The sequence below is a fragment of the Tetranychus urticae genome, chromosome 1 (assembly GCF_039701765.1).
Source record: "Tetranychus urticae isolate SD_2017Ah chromosome 1, NJAU_TeUrti_SD_1.0, whole genome shotgun sequence".
NCBI lineage: Eukaryota > Metazoa > Arthropoda > Arachnida > Trombidiformes > Tetranychidae > Tetranychus > Tetranychus urticae.
Window position 1 is genome coordinate 23,191,822 of NC_142958.1, and position 18,711 is coordinate 23,210,532.

The 18,711-nt window shown below is 32.8% G+C and overlaps 6 protein-coding genes across 6 annotated transcripts; 3 read left to right on the plus strand and 3 right to left on the minus strand.

The window, feature by feature from the left end:
- The first annotated feature begins 307 nt into the window (after positions 1–307).
- On the plus strand, positions 308–2,875 carry LOC107362802 (uncharacterized). Its single transcript, XM_015929934.3, has 4 exons — positions 308–511; positions 615–762; positions 1,903–2,042; positions 2,201–2,875. Exons 1-4 carry the CDS (start codon positions 445–447, stop codon positions 2,629–2,631), a joined length of 786 nt encoding a protein of 261 aa, XP_015785420.1. The 5' UTR covers positions 308–444; the 3' UTR covers positions 2,632–2,875.
- A 1,452-nt stretch (positions 2,876–4,327) lies between these two features.
- On the plus strand, positions 4,328–5,671 carry LOC107362782 (uncharacterized). The gene is made up of 4 exons (XM_015929911.3): positions 4,328–4,460; positions 4,541–4,709; positions 4,802–4,941; positions 5,120–5,671. Exons 1-4 carry the CDS (start codon positions 4,406–4,408, stop codon positions 5,542–5,544), a joined length of 789 nt encoding a protein of 262 aa, XP_015785397.1. The 5' UTR covers positions 4,328–4,405; the 3' UTR covers positions 5,545–5,671.
- LOC107362781 (uncharacterized) lies at positions 5,663–8,827 on the minus strand. Its single transcript, XM_025160902.2, has 2 exons — positions 8,581–8,827; positions 5,663–8,512 (listed from the first exon to the last, which is right to left on the minus strand). Exons 1-2 carry the CDS (start codon positions 8,627–8,629, stop codon positions 6,096–6,098), a joined length of 2,466 nt encoding a protein of 821 aa, XP_025016670.1. The 5' UTR covers positions 8,630–8,827; the 3' UTR covers positions 5,663–6,095.
- A 991-nt stretch (positions 8,828–9,818) lies between these two features.
- On the minus strand, positions 9,819–11,273 carry LOC107362253 (uncharacterized). The gene is made up of 4 exons (XM_015929280.3): positions 10,991–11,273; positions 10,754–10,919; positions 10,548–10,687; positions 9,819–10,474 (listed from the first exon to the last, which is right to left on the minus strand). The coding sequence occupies exons 1-4, from the start codon at positions 11,046–11,048 to the stop codon at positions 10,032–10,034; spliced, it is 807 nt and encodes a 268-aa protein (XP_015784766.1). The 5' UTR covers positions 11,049–11,273; the 3' UTR covers positions 9,819–10,031.
- A 665-nt stretch (positions 11,274–11,938) lies between these two features.
- LOC107362241 (nose resistant to fluoxetine protein 6) lies at positions 11,939–15,589 on the plus strand. Its single transcript, XM_015929262.3, has 12 exons — positions 11,939–12,538; positions 12,739–12,965; positions 13,046–13,181; positions 13,241–13,331; positions 13,421–13,677; positions 13,770–13,863; positions 13,935–14,069; positions 14,145–14,319; positions 14,379–14,461; positions 14,523–14,760; positions 14,823–15,149; positions 15,233–15,589. Exons 1-12 carry the CDS (start codon positions 12,271–12,273, stop codon positions 15,446–15,448), a joined length of 2,247 nt encoding a protein of 748 aa, XP_015784748.1. The 5' UTR covers positions 11,939–12,270; the 3' UTR covers positions 15,449–15,589.
- LOC107362240 (transducin beta-like protein 3) lies at positions 15,584–18,639 on the minus strand. The gene is made up of 3 exons (XM_015929261.3): positions 18,259–18,639; positions 18,146–18,197; positions 15,584–18,073 (listed from the first exon to the last, which is right to left on the minus strand). Exons 1-3 carry the CDS (start codon positions 18,279–18,281, stop codon positions 15,707–15,709), a joined length of 2,442 nt encoding a protein of 813 aa, XP_015784747.1. The 5' UTR covers positions 18,282–18,639; the 3' UTR covers positions 15,584–15,706.
- Positions 18,640–18,711: the final 72 nt, after the last annotated feature.

Below are 18,711 nucleotides of genomic sequence, written 5' to 3' on the forward strand. Positions count from 1 at the left end.
TTGTCAAGTTAATTACTATGTTTAAATTGTATCGCCTTGGGTTGTTTCATGTAAACATGTTAGCTTTAGTTTTACCTTCACTTTTTATCTTATCAATTGAATAACAGCCGTTCAATCCTTTGAAATAAACATTTCTCAGTGGAAAAACATTATCTCCAAGTCCTGTTGTTGTTGCCGACTGTTTAATGGCCTTCTCTGAGTTAAACTAATAACCAATCGTTTGCCTTGGAAGTTTAATTCATGATTACATAAGAGACAATCAACGATATAAATGAACTTCATCTACCAAGGCCAATATCATTTCAACTTTAAACACAAGACGCTCAAGTTGACAGACAATTCTTTATAATCAAGTCTCTGAGTAAATTCATTCATATTTCAATCAATCCATTTCAATCCTAAATGCTCAAAGTTCAATCTGTTTAATTCAATTTCAGTCTAAACATGGTTGGTAAAATGATCATTTTATTGTTTACATCTTTTTGTTGTCTTACACTTGCTGCTGCTCAAGGTATTGTATAGAAACCCAATTTAACCCAATTTTTTGCCCTTTTGGTTTTACCTTTTTTTGGGTTCATTTTTTGATTCTTTTTTTGATATTATTGTTTCTTTAGGTAAGGCTAAAGGTGAAGATATATTTCAAAATTCAACAGAATCTTGTGAGCAGATATTCAATGAAACGGCTAGTCTGGTTGAACCCATTTTACTGGTTGGAAGTAAAAGCTTTCCAATTACTATTCCTGAGATTGATGCTCATTGCAAGTAAGTTTTATTGTTGTTATTATGTGCTAATATGTTTTGACTTTTTTACTTAACTTGTTGACAAGTTAATGATGATTAAGAGATTCACAATTGGTGGTGTTTTTAATCATCGTTAGTTTAGATTGCAAGGGAAATTGACTTTCTCTGGATCAACATTTTGATGGAAACATCTTTTTTTTTGTGCTTGTGCCTTTTTTTGCTCAACTTTGCTCAAAAACTATCAATCATTTTATGCTTTTGCCTATTCATGTCTACGTGATATCAATTTCAGTTTATTCAAATAGCAAGTTTTAAACACAATTTAGCTTTCAAGTTAAACTTGGAAAGTCTAAATTAAATTGAACCTGAAATGCAACAGTGAGATTGATGTATGAAAAAAATGTGATTCCTAACGATTCATTGGATGTATTAAGGTTGAAAATGTCAACAGTTAGTTGACTGTGCTTTGTGTTGGTTCATTTTTATATTGATTTGTGTCTCTTTTTTGTTGCCTCCTAACGACTTCTTGACTTCATCTGTTTTCAGATCATTTAATTGATACAATCCATTTAATGTATTGATGATGATGTCCCATCAAAAGCACAAGTTAATGGTATAATTAAATTCAATTAGGTTGATTAATTTGATTTAAGCTTAATATTTGACTAACAATGCATACATAATCAATCATATAACTAACTTATTTACATGTCCAAGTGATTAGTTTCATTTATTTTTGACAACAAATCTTGTTTCATTTCCAACAATCTTATGTGTATCGATATGATAACCTTGACTATATTTGGCTTTAATAATACAAGAATAATAATATCACCCTGTTTACTGAATAGTGTTACAGAATTGTATTATTGAAGAGGGAAAGAAGAAAAGAAAGAAAAAGAGAAAGGGAGAGTGAAAAGAGAGTGAAAAAGACAGTTAAATATTTGTCTGTATAGAGAGATACTATGCAAAAGGGTAAAGTGAGATCACATGTTTATCTGAGAAAAAAAAGCTTCCAATTGCAAACCCTTTAGGGCTTAGCTTGTTTCTAATATTTTTGTCATTTTTCTTCCTGTTTTTTTACCTTTATCATTGTCATTGTCATCAGTATCAACAATATTATCATCAACAGCTTTCAATTCTTGTTTCTTTATCCCTCAGACTTGGAAACGATGTTTACAAAAGAGCCAGAAAGTATGGTAAATGCTTACAAGGTTTGGCTCGTCAGACCTTGCAAATTTATCTCCATGGCCTCAGGAGATTCATCCGAAGTATCTGTCAGTCAACAGCTAAAAAACAAGGTAAGTTATACATTATTATTATTGTTGTTCCCTGTTCATGATCAATATTAAGATCATAAGCTGTGTATTAATAGTCTAGGCTTTTCTCTTTTCATTTTTTTTTCGTCGATACAACTCATTCAATTTTTGCTTCCCATTTGTATCTTTTACGTTTTTAGATGCCATCAATGATTTGAAATGTGCCACTGACGGAACCCTTGAAGGATGGAATATGTGTCTTGATGCCACAAATCGACAATTGGATTTTGTATCCGATAATTCAACCTCGGTAGGTGTTGTAGGCGATGTTTGCTGCATCTATTCCTCATTATTGAACTGTATTGACCAAAGGACTGGTACCAAATCTGATTGTACACCAAAAGGAGATACTACTAAATTTTTCAAAACCTCGATTGCTCTGGTCTTGAAGGAAGTTATCGAACTGATTTGTTCTCGGTACGCAACTGAACAGGAGTGTGCAGCAAATAATCCCGATGGACTTGTTCGAATCAAGTTAGCTGCTGAGACAAATAGAACTGTCGATGGCGCTTATCTACTTAGTCCGTTGCTCAAAATTGTAAACAAATTGAGCGATGACTCGGATGTTTGAATTTTGATTCCCGCAAATTGCCTCTTTTATCCTACCTTCAATTTTAATGACTTAACCAGTTGAGACTCTAATTTAGAGTCGTTACGTATATAAATACATGTAACTAAACTCATCCAACCAATTTTAAGTCATTTCCATCAATATTAAGTGATTTATTAAAGCTATTATATTACTATGCTGCATATAATACATGTACAAAAATCTATCCAAAGCAATGTCTCATCAATAAATCTCGGTCTTTCAATTTTTTCGCCAATTATATCAATATTTACGGCACAATAATGATTCAAGATTACATCCAGACAATTAAACCTGACTTAAAAGCTTTAAATTAACCAAGAAACTTAAAAGCATAAATTTTGTTCAATAGTGAATTGAGCTGGAAGAGTTATTGGCTGTTGGCCATTGGCTGAAAATTTGGGAAATGCAGTAGACGACAAAACGATTGTTTTTATTTTGATAACTCAGTCGTTTCTCTTGAAAAATTCATCAAAATTGGCGTAATTATTATCAATTTGCTTAAGAATAATAATGTTTAAATAATTAATAAATAAACCAGCAAACGACTGAAGTTATCAAAGCCATCAAAATTATATATAAAACGCGATTCCTAAAATTTTGACTTGCACAGGTTTACATTGAATTTGTTCATTTGAGTAAATTATCTGTTGAAATGAAATTAAACTGGTGAAATGATAATGTTGACATTTGTTGATGAAAAGAAATAGTAAATTTAAGTTAGTAAAGTCACATTTTATAATGGCTTCATTGGAAGTGTTGCCTGAAGGTTTTTTCCCCTGAATAATACACTAACTCATTAATTGATGATCAATGGGCTATTTGATAATTCTGGTAAATTGGTTAAGAGTGCCTTTGGTATAATAACTCTGTATTGATGGTGCAAAACATTGATACATCAAGGGTTGAAGGATGACAAAATGATCACCTTAAGGCTGTTTATAATTGTACATATTTTTGCAATCTCATCAACATTTAAGATTGTGATTCCAAAATCTTTGGGTTACTTATGAGTTAACAGACCATTGATTAGTGATTTAAGTCTTGCTAAGTATTGAATCTATAGATTGCATTGGAATTGGAAAATTTATTTAATGTTATTCCTGGGAATGTACTTTGATTGCTAATTCAACTGAATCTGAGATGTTTTTTACCTGCTTTAGTAATGATGAATTTGTGGAGATAACATTTTGAAATGTTTTGAAACTGTTTACCAAAAATTTTTATTGCTATTTATTTATAAAATTGTATTTCTTGCTCAATTTGCTTATAATTTTTAACCATTGATCTTCAGCTGATCAAGGTTGAACTTAATTGAGTGACGTTCACTCACAATTAATGAATTATTGGTGTTATTGTCTGGAATCAGTGAAGTTAATGTTAGTGGCTAAACTTGACAATCATCACCTTTTCGGGTTTACAACGTCAATGTGATGTTTACTGCGTAAATAGAAACTAGAATTTTAAAGTTCAAAGCAAATTTAATTGATTCAATCTCAATTATAAACTTGAATTATTATGAAATATCATCTTGTATTCAGAGTTAGCATCCCTAGAAGCCAAATTTTAAGTTCAATTGTGAGGAAATCATTTACTACTTACCTAGATTGGTTATTTTTAGCTACTGAATTTTCTTGAATATAAAGGAAAATTAAATCCATAGTTTCATTGCAGTTGATTAACTTATCTTGAATTTGACGCTTCTGTGTGTGACTTGTTATTGGATAACGCGGTTCCCTCCATTTTTGTTTCAATAATGAAATCTCTTGTCATCATATTTTCCATTTTACTTTGTTCACTTGCTGTAAATGGTAAATTTATTTTCTTGTGTCAATCATTGTTTAAATTGTTTAATAATTTAACTAATAGTTTTATTCTTTGATTGTTACAGCTGCCAAACAAAAATTAACAAAACAGAATAACGAAGAGCTCTCCAGTTCAAATGTAACTTCATCTTGTGCAACTATTTCCAATCAAATCTCACCTCTCATTGAACCAGCCTTGCTTGTTGGAAGTGATAGCTGGCCAACAACTGTGGAAGAAATCAATAAACATTGCGAGTAAGTTAATTCAGTTCAGTAATACTTGTTGATAAGACATCAATAAAATAATTATATGGAGTGTTATAATGTGAATTGTTTAAAATTGGCAGACTTGGAGCAAAGGTTCACAAAGGCTTCAAACGCTATGGTAAATGTTTTACCGGGATAGGTCGTCAGGCCTTCAATATCTTCAACCGTGGACTCAAAAAGTACATGCAAAATATATGTTCATCTGAAAAAAAGAAACAAGGTAAGTTATCTTAAATTGGAATAATTATTCTAATAATACATCAGAACAACAACCGTAGTTCTTGTGATCATTACTTTTATTTTTGTTGTGTTGTCTGAATTCAAGAATTCTGGTTAAGAAGTTAACCGTTTATTGCTTGGTCATTGATCTAAATTCATTTTAATTTTGTTTAATTTAGATACTGCTGAGATATTGAAATGTGCTTCTAATGAAACAATTGGAGGTTGGAGTAAATGTTTGAATAAAGCAAACCAACGACTCGATATTACTGCTACCAATGCCAGTGATCCAAACATGGTTGGTAATATCTGCTGCACTTATTCAGCTGTACTCGATTGTGTTGCTCTAAATACTGGTTCATCACCTGAATGTGGAAAAACTAGGGATCCATCCAAGTTCTTACAATCATCCATTTCATTTGTTTTAAAAGATTTAATTGAATTGTTATGTGCCAACTACGAAACCAAAGAGGCTTGTGTTACTAATGCTGCTAATCAAGCTAATATTGCTGATGATAGTCACCAAGTGAACGGAACTTTCATACTGTCACCTTTGATTAAAGCTGCTAATCTATTAGGAGAAGTGCACGCTGATAGCATTTAGCTACTAATCATCAACTTTATATACTTTACATTAAAATTCGTTCATTGTTGCGATTCTAAACTGTGTACAATTGAATTTATGTTTTAAATTTGTGATATTTCATTTATAAAAGTTTTTTTTTCTAAAATTTTGGTTTCATTTCTTTTTAATTGAATCAATCAAAATGTATGAAAATTACAGTAAAAATAAGCATTTTGATTGTAAGGATTTAATCTTGGGAAAAAACTAATATTACATTGACAATTTAGAGCTGATGAACAGACGAGCAAAATAATTCTGCTTGCTGAACCTGAACTATGTAAATTTATCATGATTGATTGAATCAATCATCAATCAACTGATTGGCAGTTTGATTTTTCTTTTAATTATATCGATCTGAAAATGGCTCAAAGATTGAGATTGAACATTAACTCTGCTATTATGACTCGAGTCTGGTTTTTATTTATCTTTAAATTAATGAAAAAGCCAATTGTCTAATTAATGACAACCGTTATTTGCATTTAAGAATCATTTTTGTTTTTAATGATCATGATGGATGATAATTTATGCCATTAATTCGTTGTCGTTCCACATTGAATAAGAAGCCTATTGAAACAGCATAATCGAGCTTTCCAAATACCAACCAATACTTTGGATCCAAACATATTGAATGATTGTTCACATTTAATCATGCGTATAATTTGAGTCCTAGCATTGTAAATTGCCCATAAAGGAGTACGATTAAGTGACCAATTCATTCGACGCAGATATCGAATAGAGCGGAAAAATATATTTGATCTACGAAGAGGAGACTCTGGGGGAAGGCTGAGACGTCTTTTCACTATAAGATAAAAGGTTTGAGCGACACGACGAAGCAAATCATATCTCCAAGTCTTCAATGAAGGAAATTGAATGCATTGATTGATTGGCGGTTTCACTGAAGGTTTTGGAATATCAGTTACATTTGGAGTAACTCGAGTAGGTGGAATCATGGTTGTTGGTGTCATTGTTACACCCGAAACAGTTACTGATTCAGACGTGTTAATTGCACTCGTTGTCTCTGTTATAATTGGTGGTGGTGATGAGCTTGTTGTCGTTGTCATACTTGTAGCAATTGTAGTTTCTTCTACTCCAGTTGATACTGAGCTGGAGGTTGACGCTTCAGGCTCAGTTGATGATGATTGGATAGTTGATGGTACGATTGTTGTTCCATCAGCATTTTCACTAGTAGACTCTTCTGAATCAGTAGGAATTGGTGAGGTGGTGGTTATTCCCAAAGTTGTGGCTGGTTCAGATGATTCGTTCGAGTTTCCCTCAGAACTCTGTGTAGGAGAAAGCGAAGATGACTCAGATGTAACTGATGAAGCTTCTGAAATGGATTCGGAAGATGATTCTGTGACCAAGTTTGTGGCTAACTCAGAAGTTAATTCAGTCGAGGGACTTTCAGAGTTTGGATTTGGAGATTCAGATAGCTCTGTTGGAACTGTTGGCGGCACTGTTGAAGAATCGACCGGGGATTCTGATGGTAAGCTTGATGAGATGTCTGTTGATGTGAAGGGTATTGTAGGTGAACTTTCATCTGAGGCTTGAGTTGTTGTACCTGAATCATCAGGAGTCTTTTCAGGTGTTAGATCTGTTGAAACTGTAGTTAACTCTGATCCTTGAGTTGACTCTTGTGATGGACCTTCAGTCAAACCTTCAGTTGAACTTCCGACTGATTGTGTTGAGCTGACAATAGTTGTAACTGATTCAGAGTCATCATCTTTCGTAGTTGTTTGACCAGATTCTGGTTCGCTTACTTCCATGATCTTTGTAGTACTTTCAGTTGTACCAGCCTCAACATCGTTTATCTTTATTGTTGTTGTCTCGCCAGCTTCATAAATTTTTGATGTACTTTCACTTTCACCCTCTGTTGTAGCTGTTATTTCCTTGCTTCCTTCAGTTGCGGTGGTTTCATATCCACCTTCTCCCTGTGCCTCTGTAATTGTCGTTACTGGCTCTGATGACGTTTCTTTATCAACAGGACTAGATGTTGTTTCAGCAACCGTTGAATCAGTGACTCCTTCACCTTTAGTTGACTCGTTAAAATCAGACGATATTATAACGATTGTTGATGGTTCAACTTGTGGATATATTGTTGTACTTTCTCCATTATTTGAACCAGACACATTAATTTCTGGTTTTGAAGTTGTTGAGCTTTCACTTGAACCAGATTCTGGTACATTGGTCTTCAAATCATCCTCTGTCACAATGGATTCGTTCGGATCAACAGATGGAATCATCGTTGATCCAGGATTCGAGCTGTCAGTCTGTAACGCATCTTCACCGCCCATTGCGGCATTAGTAGAAGTTTCTTCAGGTTTCTCTGAGTTCACTGATTTGGTAACATCCACTGATCCAGCTTCAGTTGTTGCCGGTAAACTGACTGATCCATCATCTGTTGGCATGTTTGGTTTTGTTGACGATTCGTCCTTTCCAACACTAATTGAAACTCCATCTTCTGACTCTCCACTAGAGTCATCAGGATCAACAGTAACATGAACAACCGTTGAAGGTACAAACTCGACATCTTTATCATTTTCAATTGTTGTTCCTTGAGGAAAGTCGCCACCAATACTGATTCCATTGTTCTTATCTTTGCCATCACTGATAACAATCTTGCTAATTAGTTTTGCTTTCTCATTGGTTGTTGAAGATGAACTCTTTAAGTCATCATTTTCACCGCTTTCATTTTCTGCTATTGGCAACTCTGTTGTTACATACTCATTGAAATCGGGTAACAATGTTGTAGCTATCAAATCGCCACTGGACATGGGATGAAATTGACAACCACATTGTTGTTCAGTTGATTCAATTGCAATCCAATCAGAGTCATTGTAAACATTAATTAATTCAATTTGAGAACCATTTTCACTTTGAGTATCTATTGTTGATTGATTCCAATCACTTTTTGAAGCTTCAGACTTTGAGTCATAATGTAACATTAAACCTGCCAAATGGTATTAATCTTTAGCGTTAATCACCCAATTCAATCCTGTTTAATAAACTATATCTTACCTGAGTTGATCATCCAGAAAAGGGCAGCTAATCCATGGATCAATCTCATTGTTGGTCTAATCACTAAAAATTTAAAAAAAGAGGACAAAATTGAAACAAGCAACAATTTAAAATAAATCAATCTATTGTAAATAAAGATTTTCTGATCATTTTAACATTTCTTGTGACATTTACAATCAAAGTTAAACTGTTTCAAATATCAAATTCATTTCAACTTAATTTCATTATTATGTCAACTCTTGCAACTGATTAAGCTTAAGTTGTTGGCAAATTCAGAAATATGATGATGATTATCCTAGTTTTCATCATTAACATGCTTCTCTTTCATACAATTCAATCAGCATAATTATGAAGCTGGTAAATCACGTAAATACGGGAGGAAATGGCTTCTTTTTGAATCTTTTTTTTTCAATGTTATTATTGTTACCTTTTTCCCCATTTTACTTTGTTATTAATTGCAAATACATTACGCTTTCAACTTGATTCAATAACTAATTAGCAGACATTACAGTTTAAATCAATTTCAAGCAGAACTGGAAACAGAATCAATCAGCTTAGTTGTATTCACTTATTGGCATAGATTTTGTTTGTCAAGCTATTGAATTACAAAGCTTGTTTAAACTAAATTGAGAAATTAAATTTCCAATGTAACACTTATGTTTTCTTATGTAAACTTGAGTGGTGATTAAGTGTAATTATCATCAAATTAATTTGCTATAAACTTGTACAATTCAACAATAAAAGCCTTTGTATTCAATTCCATCGGAAATCCCTTTACATTGTTAACCCAAAGTCAGACGATACATTATCATACGATTAACCAGAAAAATTTGTCTGGTTTAACCCAAACTACTTTTCTATTAGCATTGGAAATGGGTTACAAAAGGAGTTTATGATAATTTGTTGTATCATTAATCAATCAGATGGTTCAAGAGTATGGCATTGAATAAACACACTTGACCAGATCTTTTTTTTGGGTAATCTTATAAATTGTTTCTTAAGATACAAATCTGGTTTCAGTTGGTCTATTTCACTGGCTGATTTCTCTGGATAATTCATCTTGATTTAAGGTTAACATTCAGTTTTCTGGTTATTTTCTGCTTCTCCTGTGTATTATTTTTTCATCATCATAATTAACTAAATGACCCTCAACAAGTTGTTTATGTCTACTCACAGAAAGTCAGAAAGTGTCCACTGAAAATAACCAACATAGCAATTCAATAAATTATTTTGATGTCTTATTTTGTTGATGAAATAGATTGTTTGAATTTAATGAAAAACCATCAACCAGATTATTTGTGTTAGTAAAATTTTACAAATTTATTAGTAAAAAATGAATTGAGTTCAGAGAAGAATCACAATTTGGAAAAGTATCCTTAACATTGAGGTATTAAGTAAGCTATTGGGTTCTCTAGTGACCTTTTTCGGTTGTGGTGCTTTGTAGACCGATTTCAGTGCTGTACTTCGTCTTCATCGACAGCAGCCAATTTCTCCGCAGTTTTTAGTAGAGGTGTCAACATGAAGGCTCCTTTAACTTTATGGTTTGATTCACCAACCACTTTGAGCAATGAAACTCCTTTTGGATTGTTGATGTTACATTCCTCTTGATTTGAATATCTTGAGCAAATCAATTCCATCACATCTTTCATTACCAATGATATACTTGACCGGAGAAAGGTTGTCGTGTCACGGGTTTTGCCACAATCCGATCTTGATTTAGTATTGGCAGAGACACAGTCAAGCATTGATGAGTAAATACAACAAACATTACCGACCATTTCAACTCCAGTTGAATTGTCAGAGGCAAAATCAAGCTGGCGATTGGCTTGATTTAAACACTTGTTCCAACCGGGAAGACTCTCAGAACTGGCACATTTAAGTATTTCCATTGTATCTAATAGTTAAAATAAATAATTTGACTTTAACTTTACATACTTCGAGATGAAAATTTTGGTTTCTTGGTTTACCTTGCTTCTTTTGCTGATTTGAACAGGTGCTTTGGATGAATTTTTTCATTCCATGAAGGAATACATTCAAAGCTTGACGAGCTAATCCAGATAAACATTTGCCATATCGTCTCATGCTTTTATAGACAGTTGCTCCAAGACTAAAGTATATTAGGATAAAATTAATAGATGATTTAAAGGTTTAAATTGTTGCTTTTCATACTCACTCGCAGTGTTTGTTTATTGCATCCGTTGTTGTGGGCCATTCAGTTCGATTGACAAGTAACACTGGTTCAACCATAGCAGCTGTGTGATTGAAAAGATGTTCACAGGATCCAGTTGCATTGTTTTCGAGTTCATCGGGAATTTTTGACGAGGACTTCTTTTTATCAGCTAAAAAATAACAGATGTAAATTTAAATTAAAGTACGAGTAGAAAACGTTGACAAACTGAGTTTAATTTACCTCGGATGGTGATAATACTTGCGAAAATTAAGAATATCGTGAAAAGAATGAGCTTCATGTTTGAATGTTTGATTGGCGGTTGTTGCTATTGAAATTGGTTTAATGTTTAACTGATAATACCAAGAAACTGTTGACTCACCAACTTTCAATTACTGGTTATTTTTATACACGGAATAACATTATTTATATACAAAGGTTGACGATGTAGAGTACAAGATTCATTTCATGGATCAACAATGAGATAAAATTGAAAAGTTATTTGAATCATAGCCTAAGGATATTGAGGATGTAAATGCTTGATATAACTTAGTGAGACTTTTGATTTAAATCTATCGTTTTGGAGGTCAAATTATTCACTAGTTTTTCACCTAAAAAGTAATGGAAATATTTATACTAAATTACAATTAAGAAATGTTGTTTACCTTGTTTACCCATATTTTTCCCATTTCTTGGTTTGCCTTACCTAAAAACTGGTCAATACAGGAAAAAAACATTTGGTTCATAGAGTCAATCTTTTCAATTGATCAAAGCTTGATTCACTTGTCGGTTTCCATTAAATCAACGGAATTATATCAAAATTTTAGGAAATCATTTGATTTCAGTTTTTCTGCCTGAAAATTCAGACAATAAACTCGGATACTAGAATAAGATTTACTAATGAACGTTCAACTAACACAATCAACTTGGGTTATTAACCTAAATTATTAGGCTGCTTAGAATCTCATACAAAAATTATAAAAGATGAACATTATTTTAATTGTAATTAAAATTACGTGATCTTTGCTTCTTGCAATTTAATAGGTAATCAGAGTTTGTATTGTAAAGATGAGCTGCTATTTTAAAATAACAGCTACGCCAATTATGACAGATTTATTTTGGTAACTTGATCAAACCAGGAAAAAACTGGTAAATGAATGGAAACAATTGAACTCAATTGTTAACATTCATGAATACAAATCACTTTTAATGAAGAATTAATTGGCTGTGATTTGATTCTCAATCTGTCACCATCAATAGTGTGTTATCCTCATCAACAATTGCAGACAATTGTTGACCAGATTATCAGTGTGAAACACTTATCAACCGTTAAGGACTAAATTAGTGTCTATTTGTTTTACGTGTTATTAACCGTTTCTTTCAGCCAACAATTCCTCAATGTGAATTAAATTTGAATTAATCTTGTATTTAAACACGTTCTCTTCATCATCTGCTTGCCTATTGCTATTGTTATTCTGGTTTCGATTGGGTTATCACTAAAAATTATAAACACAATAATAGCAATGGCCAAGCACTTAACTTTACTCGTTATCATTTGGATTGGTTTGATTATTCCTCAGCAATTTGTTAACTGCAATGAAGCTTTCGATGTATTTGGTAAAGTTTTAATGCAACGAATCATGAGAAATGATGAAATTGAATTTGCTCTGGAAATGGTTAAAATTAAGATTGATGGCTTCTTGAGTAAAGCTAATTTAACTGCACCTTGCTCACAGTTTCGTCGATTATTAACCAATGAATTAGAGAAAGGATCTTTTTGGACTTTTCAATGTGAGTATTATCAGACAATTCAACTCGAATCCTAAATTTATCCGTTTTTGCATCAAATATTGAATCAGGTTACACAGAAATCAAAATGACAATGTACAATTTATATTGTATTGATTCAATAATTGCTTGTGTTAGTATTGAAGAAATCCAAGTGTCTAAGGTTCCTTAATCAATGTATTGTAAATGCCCTTTGTAATCAGTGTTGGATTCCCAAGCTAAAATTCCAGCCGGTTTATTGAGAGGGAAAATGAGATTGGTTGGATCTTACGATCAATGTTTGTCATTAAATGTTGACCTGCGTCCATATAAACCAAGATATCCAGCCTTACCAGATTTAATGACAACTCGTTATTGTCATCTCAGGATTTCCGTTCAAAATATACTCCATAAGATGCCTCCTGGTTTATTGAAGAGTAAAGAGTTTGAGGTAACCAAAATGATCAAACTTTACCCATGAAAAGCACGATTTAATCATTCTTTTGGGCCTTTTCTTTATAAATTATTTAGTCATTGGAATTAACTAACATCAGGTCATTAATGAGCGAATCCAACAGTAACCTTATGGATCCAGATATACACATTTGTCTTCCCTCTGTTTGCACAAATGATGATATTAAATCCATTATCTCAACTTTTAAAAGAGGTAAGTTGATACAGTGTTGTTGTTGTTGTTTAAACCACAATAAATTAATTGCCTTTCAGCAATCCAGATTGGCAAATCCATTCCAACAGAGATAAATCATTGTGATGATGGTAGCACTTCACCGTGGGAGGATTATGAAATTGTTATATTGTAAGTTGTAATGAATAGTGTTGCTGCTGATTTATGGTTCAATGCTTTATTTAATGACGCGTATCTATTTCTTTATATCTGATCCCAAGTGGATTCTTATTACTAATCGCGTGGATTGTGCTGTTTGGGTCAGTTATGGATTGGTATCATTCAAAATATAAAATGAAACCAAAATTTAAATTAATTTCCCTTGCAATTAACTTTTCAATCATTAAAAATGGTGATAAATTGCTAAATACCAAAGAATCTACCAGTTCAATCACTTGTCTTCATGGACTCAAATGTATATCTATGTTTTTCATCTTTCTTGGACATTATGGATTGGCTCTTATGGCAAGTTTTTCAGGTAAATCTTGCTCTTATTCAATTTCATTAATTGTTCAATCAATCTAATTAGAGCTTTAACTGATTTTTGACTTTATATTTTACCCAATTTAGTTGATACCATGGAACTTGACAGTCGTGCAAAGGAATTTTGGACCCAAATTGTGGTCAATTCATCTGCTTGGGTCGATACTTTTTTTGTAATCAGGTGAGTTGGTAGTTATTGTAATTTATTAGACATGTCATTGATTCAAATCAATTTTTCACTATTGCATTCAGTGGTCTTTTGGTCTCTTATCATATGCTGGATAAAGCAGGATCACATTCAAAACTTTTCAAGGGTAAATCAGTAAAAGAGCGGATTTCGATGACAGCTGATTATCTTGTAAATGCTTACATTTATCGTTATTTAAGGTAAACTTATATAACTTTGTATTACACAAGTTTATTATGGGTTTAGACTTATGAATTAATCTCTCTTATTTCAAGATTAGCTGTTCCAATGGTAGTTGTGCTTCTACTTGCAATAATTTGGAAAAGATTTGGCTCAGGTCCCAATTGGTATATTTGGTCAGCTGAAATAACCGATACATGCATCAGAGATTGGTGGAAATTAGTATTATTCATTAATAACTTCTTTTCTCAGAATATGATTGGATTCGAGGTAATTTTGAAAGCCTCAAAATTCTGGTTGAATTTAATAAAACCTTAAAATCGTTACAGTGTTTAGGTCCAGTTTGGTACATAGCAAACGATTTTCAATTTTATCTGTTTGCTCCATTCATCGCTATGTTGATCCTGTCAAGGTAAATCGTCTATTTTAATTTTAATTTGTCAACTGTTAAAATCTAATGAGTATATTTACAGACGTCGCTGGTTAAGTTGGTCTATTTTAATCTTCATAACTGTTGCATCAATAATTATTACTGGTCTGATAATTGACGAAAAAGACTTGACTCCGACGCTTGTTTGGCATCCTAAGATGATCAATGGTTATTATGCTCATGTTTATATCAAACCTTGGTGTCGAGTAGGTGCTTATTGTATTGGTTTAGGTCTTGGAGATGTTTTAATAACAACTAGGCGTAATTTTAAAATCAATAAGGTAGAAGTCATTTTATAATTTTCATCATTGGCCATTTCATTAATTTTCATTCCATTAACTAGGCAATCAATATTTGTTTGTGGATTCTCTCCATATTCATACTTTGCACGGTAATTTTGATGCCATATCGTTTCAATTCGCATAATTTTGACAAAGTGGAAGCAATTATTTATGGATCACTCCACCGCCCTGTTTGGGCTTTAGCGATCTCTTGGATTATCTTTTCAATTGTAACTGGTAATGCTCCATTAGTTGATCGAGTGTTATCTTGGTCATTCTTCATTATCCTGTCGAGGTTAACCTATGGTGCTTATCTGACACAGTTTATTGTTTTCTCGAGCTTTACTCTTGCAAATAGACTTTACTTAGATACAACATTCCAGCTTGGCGTAAGTATAACTTTAGTTTACAATCAATTTAGTTTATCAAGCAATATATTTAGTTTCAGGGTTTTTCATTTTTCAATCTATAGATCGTTTTATTTTGTGGTATTTATACCATTGGATACATTTCGGCTGCAGTCCTTTCTTTAATGGTTGAATATCCAACGAAAAATTTTATCGAAGAATGGCAAAGATCAAAATACGGTGTTTCATCTGGACCAGTTAAATCTAATCAGAATGGATTTCAATCAACGGGAAATGTCAAATTAACGGCGATCAACAAATCTATTGACAATGTGAAATAAAAATTGTCAAATGCAATTTGAGGCGACCGATAAAATAATATAAAACAAATTTATTCAGATTGACTTTTTTACACTTAAATTAGCTAGTATTATAAACAATTGAGAATTTAAAAAATTAATTAAATTCATCTGAAATCAGAACTTGAAACTTTCATTTATTCTTGCATGCATAAATATTCTATGCAATTACTTTATTAACAAAAAATATATTTACAATGCTTTTTCATTCAATATTTTTTTCTAGAAACAAGATAGGATTCAATTATCTAACTTAATATTTGAATATAAAAAGTTAATAACACTTATCTGTTCGGATAATTTATTGATTCTGTTCATGTGTCTACTAGTATATGACAAGAAACCTTCCACGATTTCTTTTGATTCGGGTAAATTTAGTATTCCTTCAAGTCCAAGGAAGTTTAAAGTTACCCTGAAGATGTATTGAGCTGCTTCACTATTTTTACTATTAGTATTCCAGTTGATAGCATATTTGAGTAAAGAAACAAGTTGATCTTCTCGTAAACCCTTTAAAGATGATTCCAAGACTTGTAATTGATCTTGATTTGTCGTGAAAAGTATCTCTTTTACAATATTCAAAGCTCTAAAGGGTTGCTCCAATTTTATAGCAAGTTTCAATGCTTTTGTCCATTTCTGTTGTTGTATTAAATTCATGAGTTTTTGTTCATTAGCCATGAAAAGTTCTTCTTTCTTGGCTTCTTCCTCCTTCTTCTCAACAGTATCATCTTTCCACACAATAATCTGAGAATCTTCACCTCCAGTTACCAGTAACTTCTCATCTTCACTTGCTGTTAATGCCCAAATTTTAGCTGCATGAGCATCTAAAGTGGTTGAACACTCTCCAGTTTTTACTGTCCACAGTTTTACGTTACCATCGGATGAACTGGAAATTATTTGCATACCTCGATTAACAAAGACGAAGTTCAGTACTGAGCTTTCATGGCTCTGAAGTGTTTTAAGACAAGAGAAATCATTGAGAGACCAAAGTTTTATAGTTGTATCGGCTGATGCGGTTGCAACAATCACATCTACTGGAGAGAAAGCGATAGACCAGATTCCTCTTCGATGTCCTTTCAGAGTCCCCGCAAGGCTCAGATTTTTATCGAAACTCCAAAGTTTAGCGGTTCTGTCTTGTGAACATGAAGCAATGAACTTATCATTTGGAGCAATAGCTAGTCCATTGATATCTTTATCATGGGCTTTAACTGTTTCCAGGGTTGAAAGATGAATTTCTTTAGAGTCAGGTTCAACTTTTATTTTCGTCGGAATCTTCCAAACTTTCATAGTAGTGTCTTCAGAGGCCGAAAATAGCCAATTTGTTGATTTGAATGGAACTGCTAAAGTTATGACAGAAAGGGAATGACCACTTGCAATATATAAACACTGTGCTGACATTGTATTTGGATTGAAAGACCAAAGACGAATATCATTGTCTTTTGAAGAGCTGGCAAAAAGTGTTTTATTTGTTGGGTAAACTTGAAGGGATAGAACTATTCCTGAGTGTCCTTTGATTATTGATGATTCCATAGTTTCAATGTGGAATATTGTCATATTAGGTGAGTTAGTAGCTACAACAATGTGTTTCTCAGCAGGACCAATGAACTTGATATCTGAAACTTGATCAATGTTTCCAATTGCTTGACGAACTAGTTCAAAGGATTGAAGATCATAAAATAAAATGTTCCTTTCATACGAAACAACAAGAAGTTTATTCAGATCAGGATGCAGAAGGCATTGAATAATCATTTCTGGAGTTTGGTTTTCATTTTGATTATCATTGGCCAATATTGAATTACTCTGAGTAAATAAACATGCACCGCTTGATGTATCCCATGCTTTTATTATACCTTTAGGACCACCAGTTAGGAAGACTTTGCCTTTTGGTTTTTGATCACCAATAAAACCGAAAATAGCATTGTCAGGTAATAAGATCATGGATTCAACTGCTTCAAAAAGAGGGATTTTTCTCAAAGAAGTTCCATCGTCAATTGACCAAACGATAGCTAACATATCACGACTTGCAGAAAGAATCAAATTTTTTTCATCATGAGAATAAAATTGCAATCCAATAACTCTGCTACAATGACCAACGAAATTAGAGATGAGCTGACTGTCAGCCAATTTCCAAACATTAACAGAGTAATTCAAATCTCCTGATGCCGCGATTAATTCAGTTTTGTCAGCTTTAGTGTAAAATTGAATACAGGAAATGACACCTCGACATCCCTTTAAATGATGAGTACAATATTGTTTTATCACATCCCAAACTTTAACAATAGTATCACTAGACCCGGTAGCTAGAAGATTTCCTTTACCACCATCACTAATTGCTAGCGTTGACATTGGTCCAGTGTGTAAACCTCTCCAAGTTCTTCTCAGCGTAGCACCCTCACTATTCCAAGACCACTCCTTGAGAAGGCCACTGCGATAGGCAGCATACACTTTATCCACGCCATCGTGATATCCAGTAACAAAATCAATAACCTCATCCTCAATATCTGAATCTACTTTCTCTTTGATGGTTGCAACTTCGGACCCGTCATTGATAGACTCGATTTTAATCGCATTGCCAGATGACGATAAGAGATTTGTACCAGATTCATCAACCTGAAAATTGAGTAATTACACAAAATTAAATAAAAGAAAAAAATGTGGATATTGAAAGCTTCAGGTACTCACCTTTAAGAAACCATTGGTGAAAGAAGGATGAATACGGCTCTGGACTTTAAAACTGAAAATTGAATGAAAATGGATGAGAATTTAATAGTAAACAAATCAATTCATCAACTTACCTCTCTTTAAGTTCAAATTTCATGATTCTAATAGAATACAACAAAAAGTAATAGTAAACAAAAACAAAATATTGATGATTTTAAAAATAAGAACACGTTTTTTTCTTGGTTTGAGTTTTGAATGCGTTGTTATGGCAACTGTGGCATCAAACATTACAACCAGCTTTGCATCTCTTTAAAGTTGGCACTAAGGCTATGGGCCAAAATAGACCTGATAAAGTTGGATATAAACGAAGTTCTATGAAAGTTGCATTGAAAAATTATGTAGCTCTTATCAAAAATTTCGTAAGATGTAGTATTTAGTCATAATTGCGCTTCAAAGTTGAAACAATTTTCGATAATTTCTCAAGAATCAGTTCTAAATTTTGTGCAAATATCGTTCTTAGTTAATTCTATCGATTAAAAAAAGTAAATTTTTCAAGACCTGAGTCATGTGTTATAGCGGTCAAGTCA